Source organism: Harpia harpyja, chromosome 17 (assembly GCF_026419915.1).
Source record: "Harpia harpyja isolate bHarHar1 chromosome 17, bHarHar1 primary haplotype, whole genome shotgun sequence".
Lineage (NCBI taxonomy): Eukaryota > Metazoa > Chordata > Aves > Accipitriformes > Accipitridae > Harpia > Harpia harpyja.
The window spans coordinates 7,050,502-7,063,830 of record NC_068956.1 but is presented as its reverse complement, the minus strand read 5'-3'; the positions used below and the strand labels follow the sequence as shown (position 1 = coordinate 7,063,830).

The 13,329-nt window shown below is 38.8% G+C and overlaps 1 protein-coding gene across 20 annotated transcripts in view; it reads right to left on the bottom strand.

Annotated features, from left to right (window-relative positions):
• Window positions 1–13,329, bottom strand: part of DLG2 (discs large MAGUK scaffold protein 2) — a 1,027,713-nt gene that overhangs the window by 753,654 nt on the left and 260,730 nt on the right. The window contains exon 1 of one of the 20 annotated variants that reach the window (XM_052812321.1): window positions 12,942–13,224. The exons of 18 other annotated variants lie outside the window; for them this stretch is intronic. In XM_052812321.1, coding sequence (XP_052668281.1) covers window positions 12,942–13,061 — 120 coding nt within the window. In that variant the 5' untranslated portion in view covers window positions 13,062–13,224. Of the gene's footprint in view, window positions 1–12,941; window positions 13,225–13,329 lie in introns of those variants that run through there. One more of the 20 variants, XM_052812325.1, reaches the window with a different exon arrangement.

Sequence of the window (13,329 nt, the reverse complement as noted above, 5' to 3'; positions counted from 1 at the left end):
TTTTTAACTTAACCAGGAATTGGTATTAGCTGGTAAAGAAAGTGAGGAGAACAAAGTAACTTTTTTTCCCGGGAAGAAGGAAGTAAACAGGGCAAAATAAAGTCTTCTGATGAACAGGAAGAATTGATCAACAAAGCAGCTTAGTTATTTGAGGGGAAAAAATGCTGAACATAGGAAAAATTCAATGAAAAACACAGGACAGAGATTTTCAGCTGGTGACATATTTTATTAGAAGAGGCTCAGACGGGGACTGAGTTGGGAAAGGCAAAGGGAAAGAGAAGGCAGTGGCACAACTCCCTGAAATGATGAAGAAGGAGCAACAGTGGTCCTGAAGCCAGACTGGAAGGAAAGGATGGGGATGAGATACAGCGAGGACACCACTATAGCAGTAAGAAATCACCCTGCAATGTGTGTAGGTCAAAAATCAGGCCCTATTATTATCTTGGCCTTTCTGCTGTCATTTTCTTCAATGCAAAATGCATTGATAGAGCATTGATATAGCATTGTTTTGATATTGCATTGCCTTAAACTCACTATGTAAAGGCAAACTCTCGGAGGTTACAGCAGCCAGCTTCTGAGAGCCACAGAAAGGAAAAGAAGGCAAAAAACCTTGGAAGAAGATCTGGAAGATCTGAAACAGTAAGGCTAGTAATTTTTTTGAGCTGTGTCCCAAGGTACCCACTGAAAGATATGCACTGCAAGAGAAACAGACAGTATTTCAATGAGAAAATATCACTGGAGGGATCAGAGATGCAGGAATTGTGTTGAAAAGTAGTGCTCCATAGATAAGTTTGATGCAAAGCCAGGAACTAGCATCAAATGTCAGCAGTGGAGAGATTGCATATGTGTGAAGAAGAGACAGAGCCATGGCAGATGTAATTTAGGCATAATAAAACTGAAATGAGTAAGACCAGAATAAACTAGGGAAACCCAGAAGTGACTCATTGCTGTTTACAGTTAGCAAGGAGAGATGAGAGGTATTTCTGCTGGGGATTTGGGGGGAGTGGGGGAGGTTGAGGAGGTATTCTGTCCAGTCAATTGCAAGATCAGTGCCAAAGGGCTTTGTCCACTGAGGGTTAAGGAGTCTGTGTAGTCATTCATTTGGAAAAATTATTACAGTTACTTTCTCTTTTATTCTCCTCCCAACACAAAATTTTTTATTGGTTGCACATTGCCTTAATCCGTGTAACGCTCAGGACTTTCCCTTTGCAGTCCTTCATGTGCAATGTTGTAGTCAGCCTCCCCCGTTGACACATCCTACCTACGTACCCTCAGTTGCTGTGGCAGTACCTCTAGCCCTTGTGAATTGCTTTTCCTTTCACTCACCCTTTGCCACTACTTAGACTCTAAATTTTGGGTTATAACCCTGTGCTAGGGATGAAACAGAGCTTAGTAGGTAATACCAGTAAAAAGTAGTCTTTTAGACAGCCATTAAGTATTTCTCCATAAGGTATATGCACAAAGCCTATCAGCTCTGCAATGTCTCTGACCGACAGATGAGTGCTCCAGTCAGCTCTGTTGGCATAACAGGCAAGAAAAAACAATGGGGGAGACTGAGAAGGTCCTGAGAAAACTATAAAATTACTTTGGAAAAGGTATTCAGGGAACACCTGATGCACTGGAGAAGACACCCAGAAGGGAATGCTTGTCTAGGGACACCCCCACCACTCCTCTTCCTGGCTGACCATTGGGGAAACTTTTCCTTTTCTCTTTTCTCCCATTTCTTTTTTTTTCCTTTTCCATTGGAGCTGATGTATGCCACCAACTATGGACCACAAAAAATATATCTTTTGTTTCATCATCCTGTGTGAAACTATATGCTGATGGGGGACAATCCATCCATTCATGATTTATTAGCCTGTCAAGAAATCTTTAAAACGTTTTTCTGTATTAAGTGTATGAATTCCCCTAAAAACAGAACACAGCAAATATTCTCCCTTAGCTTAATACTGTATAAAACAATTACATAGCAATAAGCTACAGGTTACAATTGAATTTGAGCTCATCTTTAAGTTGAGAAGTATTGCATTTTATGTGTGAAAAAGAGTGAAATAAATATTAACTTAACTGTCAAAACTTGTGGAATTTGATCTGTTTAAAAGATCATGTCAATATTTAAATCTAGCTGGGGGAAAATCTCAGGATCAAGTCACCTGTTTTGGTCAGATGGCTAATGGTAATTAGATCTTCACAAATCCCCTGGTAACCAGCTCCTAACAACTTTTGAAAAGTTATCTTAATTATCTTAAACAGTCCCTGACACTTAAATTGCTTGCTAATTTTACCATGCATTATAGAGACATGGCAAATTTACAGTGGATGTACTGTACAAATATTTGTTAATTAATCCTCACAAAATATCCCCCTAAGATGCATTAGTGACTCTATTACTTCTAATGACATTTTCTGGTGAATGTGTGGCAGCAGTTCAGGTCTTCCAGAGTCACACCTACGCTTCTAGGCCCATGTTCACTCTTCCTTCTTGCATTTCTACCCAAGTTTACCCCCGGGATGATCCCATAGTTTTGGGACCCTTTTGAGGCTGATGATACAGTTAGCTGTTCAGCTGGACAACTGTGGGTGTCTAATTTAAGGTGAGCTGAACTGGTTTCTCAGTTATCTAGATTTACTGGCTGATAGGAACCAAGCTCAGATGAAGACCCCCTGCCTCAAACACACCTAAAATACTCTATGTATGTGCTCTATTTCTTTTTTTTTTTTTTTGATGCCTTTGCAGCACCTGCCTACACTGTGAAAGCTGCACAGCTCTCAGAAAAGAACCAAACCGAAGAGTTTGGTCCTTAATTTGTTCTCTCATAACTTTAAAGCAACTGAAATAAAATATAACAGTTGAACATCATTGAAATAATGGGCTGATCTACCAGCTGGGCAAGAGGGAAGCATGCTGCAAACAGCTCAGTTCAATTACTCACTGCTTATTTTTTGTATATTAATTAAGCAATTTAGAAGCAAGAACCAAGACAAAAACAAAGGAAAACAAATCAGATGATCTCATAGTCCTGCAAGCTCTTGCTCTTGCCTCATCTCCAGGGCATCTTGGCTGACCCTTCACAACAGCTTGCTCCTCCTCCCCACATTTTTATGTCTTCCTTCTGTTACATGCAAAAAGAAAGGAGGGAAAAAGCTGCCTGACCAGCATTACAAATCCCATCTTTGCTGCTTTGAAGGATGGGATTAATTTGACCAGATGGAAACGTCTATAAGAGAGAGACCTACATCTCAGCTAGTCACCTAAGCTCTCTCTGGTAAATGGAGAGAAACTGGCACTTTCAGGACACAATTAATCTCATCCCCATGTAGATATTTAAACTAGGTCATATGAATCATGCCTTAGAAGAGACAATTCCTCTCTACCGACACTAAAGGGAGCCTGAAATCACTAGATATAGATGTTTACATTGGTTATGTCTGAAGTTAAGTGAGCTGAATGTCACCTGAGTTCTTTAGATTGCTTTCTTGCTCTAGAGACAAAATGCCTTATATCCACTTCCTGGTTACACATGTGGCTAGAAACCAGTTTGTGGCCTTCATGTCCTCATTTTTAAGAACTCAGGCACTACAAGAGATGTGTGAATGTATCATGTGATTCACTACAAAACAGGTTTTCATAAGAAATTAATAACATCTCAAAAGCACACAGGAAGAGTGTATGAAAGTACTGGTCAGCACTCCAATACCTTTTCAGCAAGAATTCATGTTCTTGACTTCATGGGTCATCTAGTAGAAGAGAAATCATCTTTCAAAGTCTTAACATTTCCCTTTTCTAAAAGAACTATGTAGTATGATTTAATTTCTAACAAAATGCCGTGTCATAGAATGTCTAGTTGCTGAGTTGCTAGCCATTATCATAGCCATGTAAATCTAAGGAGATAAGTGAGACCAAAGGGCATTGTGTACCCAGAAGAACATCCGCTGTTTTTCAACCACTAGAGATGGTCCAATAAAAGAAACCATCTCTTCCACACAAGCTTTGTTGCACTCACAATTTATTCACTTTTCCATTTTAACTGGGATATCCCTATTTTGCAAGATCAACCCTTCAGGAATTCCTGACTTTCGATTAGTGCTTAGCTAGAGATAGATTTCTAAACAGGGACTTAAACACGGACTGGGTTTAAAGAGATTCATTCCTAGCAATTTCTATTGTGCTAGTTATGGCTAATTTTTCAAAAGCACTTAGCATGGAGTTGCTGATAAAATATATATTAATTTCTGAAGGAAAGAAACACACATAATGCCAGGTTAATGGAAAACAGATCATGTCAAGCTAACTAACATGCTATCTTTTTTTCAGATGGGATTACAAATTTGGCTGACAATGGTAACAATATTGATATAACGTACTTAGACTTCTGTAAATCAGTTGACACGGCACTGCATGACATTTTATTAAAAACAAAATCAAAATGGCACACATTAAATGGATTTAAAAGTGTCTAACTGACAGGATTCAGAATGTAATTACAAATGGGACAGTTGATCAGCTGTGTTCAGTGGGATCCTCGTGGGCTGCTCCTGGCCTTATGCTTTTCAAATGTTGATCAATCTGGGAGAAAACTCAGTCACTTACTACTGATGAGATTTAGCAATGACAGAAAAAAGCTAGTGTGGTAAATGGTGCAGAAGACAGGTCACTGATACAGATCAATGTATTTTTTAACACAGACAGCAATAAAGTCCTAACTCTGGGAATAAAGCAAGCAACTCTTCCTTACGGGTGCTTTCCAGAGAGGTCTGCTGTTAAGCAGATGGCAGTCCTGCTTGATACGGGGCAGAGCGTGCACTCCCAGCGCAGCAGAGTGGCTAAAAGAGCCAGCACAACCCTGGACATACACACGGTATCTTTAGTGGGAGCCAGGTTATTTATTACTTCTGCACGGGGCTGCAACTGCTCTGAGGCTGCGTGCAGCTGTGGCATGCACCGATCAGGAGGCCTGCTGTGAAACTGGAGAGAGCTCAAAGACGAGTCATGAGAAGGATGAGAGCTCTGGCAATCATGCTTTGCAGTAAAAGATGCCAGGAGCTCAGTTTATTTACTTAATCAAAGAGATGATTAGGTGATGCCTTCGCTGCAGCCTAGAGCTGCTCACAGGGGGAACAACTCTTTGCAGTGGACTCCTCAGTCCAGTGGATTAAAATGTAGCAAAAAACTGAAAGTGACCCAAAAGCTGGAAGCTGAGACTAGATTAAATCAGACTAGAAATATGGCACACGCCTCCAACAGACTAATTAACCCATGGAATAATACATTTGTAAAGGTTGTGAGAGGTTCTCCCTCATTAGAAATTATTCAATAGAAACAGAATGTTTTTCTAAAAGGTACAGCAGGTGTCAAGAGATGTATCCTTCCTTCAACAATTCATGTTAGTTTTACAGTCTGCGCTGACAGACTAGATTAATTATGATTGTTCTGTCTAACTTGAAAACTTGGCCATTTATTTTTGTTTGCAAATGAAAACTGAAGTTTTGAAAACAAATCTGGAGCAGGCTGAAAATCCTGTCCAAATTATCTGCAAATATGTGTGAATTATCTACGATATTTTTCTTCATCTGTCCTGCAACTTGGATGAAAATGCTTTTCTGAGTTTCAGTTGTCCAGTCAATCCTCCTTTTCTAAGGTTTTAATGATCTTCTGTGCTATCAAAGGCAGGCAAGCCTTCCCAATTACTTCTGTGCAGAGATTCCTATTTGAAATTTGAGAGGTTTACCTCTCTGGTGAAAGTGAGACTAAAACAAAAAATGTTTGTGCCCAGGTTTCTTTGATTTATTTTTACGGGATTCAGATTTTGTTTTACTTGTCTTACCAGAAGAAGTCTGGGAGCTAGTCAGTTATCAGGAGAATTTATACTACTTCAAACACAGATCTGTCCAGAGATACAAAGGGAAAAATCAGCCACCTCCTCCTCCTCTGAGAAAACAGTGATGGCTATGCTTTTAATAATAGTTTTTTCATTCTGAAACTTCTGTATTAGTCATTAATCTGTAGCTATCACTCATTATTTTGGCATGGGGACACAGGTGGAATGCAGACTGCCTGAATGTGTTCCAGAGTTCATTTCTCTGGTGTGTGTCCACAACTGGAAAAATATCAATTCTTCTTTCGGAATCTTCTTTTGCATCTTTACTTCCAAAAGACACTTTCCTTGTCTCCCACCGTCTGTAAGGATATTGTGGAAGGAAAGGGGTGGGGCCTTCCCCCTCCAAAACCATGTACAAGCATTTCATACATTCATCCCATGCCAAAAACATGGGAGCCAGGATAGGAACAAAACATCTCAGCATGTCCAAAATATATATACAACCAGTAGCAGTAGCATTAAGAGAAGACACACCTGTGAAGGCTAGCCCAGGAAAATGCAACATTCCACTCAACCACAGACAGAGAATATCTTTATCCAACTTAGCATGAACAAATGGGACAGGAGACACAGATGAAGTTAGAAGTGAATGTAGATAGAAGCTAACCATGACAGATTGCTGGGCAGCCTTTAATTGTGGCACGATATTATCAACTCCATCCATCACTGATTAATGGTCTTCCGCACTTCTACCCATGCAGGTGATAGGAGTCACAGAGTTTCCCAAGGAAAAAAAAAACAACTCACTTTTGCCTGGGTCACGTTTCTCAATATTTTGTAGGCAGCATTGCTGTCAGGATTGTTGATCTAATTTCTCTGCAATCTCATAAAAGTCACACAAACACTGGCATCTTAAGTGCATAGGGCAAGCCTATCAGCAGCGATTTAACGGTAGAGGATTTAACTTTTCATCATTTTTATGTAAACATAAAATTGTCACATATAGACATATTATATTCTAGTTACTTGCACATATTAAAAACTCAACAAATTTAAATACTTTTACAGTCCTAGATCTTTTCAATTCTCCTCTAACAAAAAGGCCAATTATATATCTCTGATAAGAATAGCTCATCAGATAAGCTCTAATGAGCCCATTTCAAAATGGGAGACACAAAACAGAATTGAAATGTTATTTTTTTCATATTAGTATCTATCCAGAAATTTCCGAATGAAGAAAATAGTGCCTAGCTTCTGTATCTTCCAGCCACTATTTTTGTAACTAACTCTTCTAACTTTAGATAAGTACCCCTTATCCCCATAGCATAATATTCATATTTGCCTAGTGTTCATAAAGAATTCTTAGTAGTGGATTTAATTTCTTATACTGTGCTTGTCATTTTAGCATCTCTGTACCTATTCACACATTTATAATGGCCTTTAAGGGAATATTATTCTGGTCTATGGATTAAATATAGTCCCAATCTTATTATACCTAGAAAACCAAAGCTGCTGCTGTGTTATTAATCTATTCTAATTACCACTTTCATTCATAACTTGTTATGGTCATGTATTGTAAATCAACACTTGCAGCTGGGTGGAGTGGTACAGTACGTACTTAGGTATTATAAATGCCTGCAAATCTGGCCAAGTTTGATTTCAGAAGTGGAAAAATCAATCTTCTGGATTCAAATAATGTACTTCTTATTCAGACAGAACTACTATTTGAACTGTAGGAGACTGGATTCAGATCTCCCGTTTACCAGAATTCCAATTAACATTGCTGCTGTGATTGCAAAAACTGGGCCATAAATGAGAACTTTAACTTCCTGCGAAGCATGAGAGTGGGCAGTAGCAATATATTTTAGTAACAGGTACAGCAAGCTACCAAAAGAAAGAAATGCTGTGATATTACTACCGTTGCAATTTTGAGGGAGCTTTCTTTGTAGAAGCTGGTCCAAGAGATCACTAACCCCTTTTTGCAATGAGTTATCTCTTCCCTAAAATTCCATCTTTATTTAACGAAAGGATGACAGCAATACAAACAGCTCAGCTGTTTTTAGCTCTCAAGGCTAGATCCCTCAGTTGTTAAACAAATCCCTTATAAAGTTCAAGGTCTTGCTTATTTTATAGCCTAGGCAAACATTTTATAAACAGATGACAAGATATATTATGGAAATTCAACTAGATATTCACAGCCTACATAATATTACCCTTTTCCTTGTCCCCAAAACTCTCAGGGTGGAAATTCCATACCAACTTTGTTTGCTTTGTAGTACTAACCTCATTTTGCCTTGGTGTCCTGCAGTAGTAGAGGAACCGTACTTTGACCTGCCACTTGTGTTGTAGTTATGACTATGCAGTTATGAGTAAAGTAAGTCAGACTGTCAGACATAATCAGAACTACAAAACGGAGTAAACTCAAATAAAAACCACCCCTGAGTCTATTCTTAATTACATTAGAAAAAGTGAGAAACCAATCTTTCCTGCTTACTCCTTTTAAAATTCTGTATCAAAGCCATTCATGTGACTTCTGAACTGTTCCTCACTTAATAGAGAGGTGCTAGAGGATGGTGCATGACAGAACATTTAAAGGAGGAAAATAAGCATATCAAACCAAGGACCATGTCTGGAAGTCTGTGAGAGCTGGGAGTCCAAATCATTTTTACTTCATCCCCCATTTGCAAAGAATACCATAAGATTACAGCAGAACATATTTTGGCAATACAGGCCCAACTCTGAAAGATCCATAAACTCTTTTCCCTTGGAAGACCAGAACAATTCTTGGTACAGGTGGCAAAATACATGATATACACAAGTTAATTATGTACCTACATCATTAATATATACTGGGAGAGGGGAAGTAAATTTAAAAATGTAGACAGAAGTCAGCATCTGGGTTGGCATTTGTGATGTTTTGCAGCTTTTGGCAAGGAACCATTTTGCTATTTGTTACTATGATTCTCCTGCCTTTATTGCTTAATCCACAACTTACGTTGCAATTGGAAACTACTAGGTTAACATAATTACTCTTATTTTTGAAAAGCGGGTGGGACAAGAGGATGAACAGAGAGAGCTAAAGTGATTAAAGGATGCTAGCTCCTAGCACCCTCCACAGGCCCTGGCCATACTCCATTGCTACCCCAACGGGTCCTCTGCATCATCTAAGATCCTCAAAAAGTGACAACGCATAGGTCAAAATTTCAGCCATAAATCACTTCATGGTTCCTGTTTGACACAGCCTAGCAGAATCTTTTAGCTGAAGCACAGGAGATACAAGGGATGGCATGGAGAAGACTTCTATCACCACCGCAGTGACCCAAAGTTAGCAGTCAGAACAAAAAAAAGGCTCTTCGTTAACCCAGTGTTCAGGTAGGAGCTCAGTTCTGTGAGGTGCCAAGTGTACCCATTAACATGAAGACAGCCTTAAACTCCTCCTGAAGTAACTCTGAGCCTCCTGGGAAGCCTTTGGCACTTCAAAGGGTATGGATCTGAATTCATAACAAACCCCCCTGATCTTTACGTGAAGCTCTGACGACCCCAGAGCCAGTGCTGAGTGCTGCTGAGAAGGAGGTGTTTCAAGGTGAGAGAGCCCAGGGCTCACATCAAGTCCCACGCTAAAGTACAAATGAAAGGCATCAGCTCTGCTACCCAAATTCCCAGAAGCACCGGCTCTGCCTCCAGTAAGACCCTCAAACTGGCTGCCAGAAATAGCAGCCCAGGTTCACAGTAAAATCTGTCAGAACTACACACAGAGTCCACCAAGGGAAGGGGAAGGCAAAACTCCTACAAACTTTTAAAAGGAAAGCAAGACCCCAGTCCATAAAAGTTCTTCAAGCTTAGCTCAGACTATGGAACTTAAATATTTGTAATGTTTCCCATAGTTTTACAAGAAATATTGCTAATACTGAGGGAATTTAAAATACTTGCCTAAGCCAAGAACAGAAAGTTTTTAATGGCAACCTCTAAAAATCTCTTGCATATAAATACAGAAAGTATTTTCAATACACAGTGGACACAATTAAAACTACAAACATTTGACACTTGGAAGCCCCCTGGCATAGTTAGCCTCTGCTCCTGAGACTTACTCATGCTGAAAATACAACAATATATTTAACTACCACATACAGTAGGAGTCCACTTTTTCACACACACTGCACATTTCCACAACAGCACTTCTGATCTTGGAGGCACTGCTTTTAGATTTTAATTCCCTGACTTCTGTGCTTATTTATGATACCTTCCACTGAGGCACAAAACTGTGCATACATGAGAGAGCAAGAAAGAGATACATCAGAAATGTAGAAGCTTAATAACGCTGTGTCAAGTAAATAGGTAATAGTAAGCAATAGTTATATTTTCTTTTGACTTTTTTTTAATTCAAACTGAATTTAATTTTTAAAATGTAGTTCCAGAGAAACTCTGACAGAGAAAGATATTTTGCTCATAACTTCTCAGACATCTTTCTGCCTTTCTTAACCACTGACTTTGTTTCTGCTCAGGCAGGAAGAAATAATTATTCACATAGGCAGGTACGTGTTCATGGTCAGTACTATTCTTTAGTCAGCTGTAAAAATAGACTTTGATTAAGAATGCATAGGGTAGACCTCTTTTCCTTTTTATGAGTCTGCATATGCCAACTAAGTTCACATGGGCAGTTTAAGATAGACTGGCAATCAAGAAGCGAGAGTCCTACCTTGAACTTGAAAAATCTGCTTTCTCTAAAGCCATAAACTGCAGCTGCCATCAGAAACAGACCCAACTGCTTTTCTTTTTCACTTTCCAGGGCAAGCAGATCTATTTCCTGTTACAGCCTGTACTTATAGTTTAATTCTATCTTATGACTTAAAGACTAAAATATTTGAGAACCACTAAGATTTTTCCACCCATTTAAAAGGGGGAAAATACAAAACTCGAAACAGATGTTTTATAATGTATTTCATTTATTTTGGCCACCCATAAAGCTGTGGCTTATGTTAGTGCCAACCAAGTTAAAAGCAACAGAGTTCTGCAGAAACACTATGTAATACATTTTAGAATGACCGGGCATGGGGAGCACCTTTCAATAAACTCCTATTTATTAAGTAATTTTCAATGTCAGAAAAAGAAAATAGGAATTACTGAAGATGCAAGTGGCACTGCCATACTTGGCCAGTTCCTGGGGGGATGTGCAAAGTTTGTGCAGCTTTTTTATGTTACTGTAGCCCAATGCAAAGCTTGGAAAATAGATGATCAAAGTATACATTGAAAGTGTATGAGTTTGAGGAAATTAGAACAAATGAAGACAACATCCTTAGAACAATATCATGTAAATAACAGATACTGTATATCAAACAATTACTCCAGACACACTTAAGAGTTGAAGAAGTTCCAACAAATTAAAACTACTTTATCCAAACAATCATCAGACTTGGGCTAGTTCAAACGTTTCACTTTTTTCTGTGTTTATGAATGGAAACAAAGACATTTCAAAAGTTAAACCCTTGAGAATCCTAACAGTTGCTGTGGTACTTAATGATAAGGTATCTCATGGAAATTACAGTAAAAATAATCGTAGTGAAATTTCCCCTGTACCTATTCTTATTTAGTCTGAGAAATATTTCTTAACATCAGACCCATGTTGACAGAACACCTTCAGCACAGTACTGCAGTCTGGGGGACAAAATGAGCAATAAAGAATGGTTGGTCTCAAAACATTTCTTTATTGACAATTTACTGCATAAAACACAGGGCATATAATGTGGATGTAATTTACTAACCTGCCAAATACATTATAGGGAAAGCATAAGGAAAGGACAATGGATGTATTTTAGGAAGACAGAACAGCATTAAAAGTTTTAACTTGTATTTTTTGGCTTGTTATCCACATATTCAAAGAAAATATATTTTTCACTTTCTTCCTCAGAAGTGGCACAGAAAGTGAATTGCAAAAAGTTAATTAGAAAGTAATAAAATGTGAAAGCTTAGCAATTCAGTACAGCAATCAGCAGTACAGATCTTGACCACATACATAGAAGCAGACTCGTAGAATGTGAGCTTTTAATGCAAAATACTCTTTTAATCAAATGGCAAAAAAAGTTTTGACCTAATAAATAAATATGAAGTTCATTACTATCAAACCAAGTGCAAATACAGAAAACTCACTTTAATTCAAAGGCATGTTTAAAGCAGTTTGAAAGCAAAATATCCTTTACAATTATTTCTCCAGGTAAAACAGTTCTAACTGTGATTATCCGGCATTTACCAGTGCTTTCCTTCCCAGACACAGACACTCATTTGAACTTGAAAAAGCCAGAATGCCAGAAGTACCTCCCCAATATGTTGACTAAGGACTGTAATTCATTTAAATTATGCAACTGGATTCCCACAGCTGGCCCACAGCTTGGCTTAGAGCTCAGTTCAATGCCAATGATCCTGTCTGCTAATATTGTCCTACTTGCAGAGAAGGTAATATATCCAGCAACTTATATTGAAGTTCTGACACTAATTAACAGAGCAAGCAAATGTTGACATGAGTGACAAACGCTGGTTAATCGTTACTGTGAGACCAGTGCTGCCAGCTGGCATTTTTCTATAGCATTTTGCAGTAATAACCCCTTGCTTATTTCTTAGGATATTGCTTATAATTTGTTTGTATGCATTTTGTTTCAAGTTAGAAACAAATCAGCACAAAAACCAACCCGGATAACAGCAGCAAGACCCCCGAATTTCAGGCAAGTAATCGACGAGAAAGCATGCAAGCAGCATCACTTGGAGGATGCATGGGGGACTAGAGTATAGGAATTCTTATCCTATATAAAGCTATGTAGCCTTGCACAAACAGCCTTTGGCATCTTGTTTCTGGCCTACCTGGACAGTAGCAAAACATGTTTATCAGATCATACAAGCCCAGAACCTGAACTGCAAGCAGTTAAAAACTGAAGGTTGCTAAACTGCAAAATTAAAACATGCTTCTATTCTTTAGCTACACAGAGAACGATAAAACAAAGCCTCCACAACCACCTGTAATAATATGCCTGTTCAGCTAGCAATTCCAAAGTACTCAGCAACACAAGGTAGACATTTTCTGCAGCTGCTTTTACATGTACATTCCTGCCAAATTGTTGTCTCATCTCCTCTTACCTTCACATTAGTCCGGAGTGCACAGTAACATGCAAAAAACATTGCAGTAAACAAGGAGCATATGGACCAGTATTCAGCGTCTCTGCTCTGCACAAACGGTACACACACGATCCCGAGCATGTGCTACTAAGGAGCATCCGTTCCCTCTGTCAGTTTGAAAATGCATTGATCTCTGTTTTTCTGACTACAAAAAGACATGTCTTGAAGGCACTGAGTGAAAGCTACATATCTCTTCACCGACTATATATAGAAATATGCCCAGTAATTTCAATTAGCAGAGAATTCAGCATCTGAAACTTGGACCTCAGTTGCTTTTCCTTCCAGCATTTTAAATTCAGGGGGGAAAAAGGAGGGGGAACTCACCCAGAGGGGAAAGGTGAGGAATTAA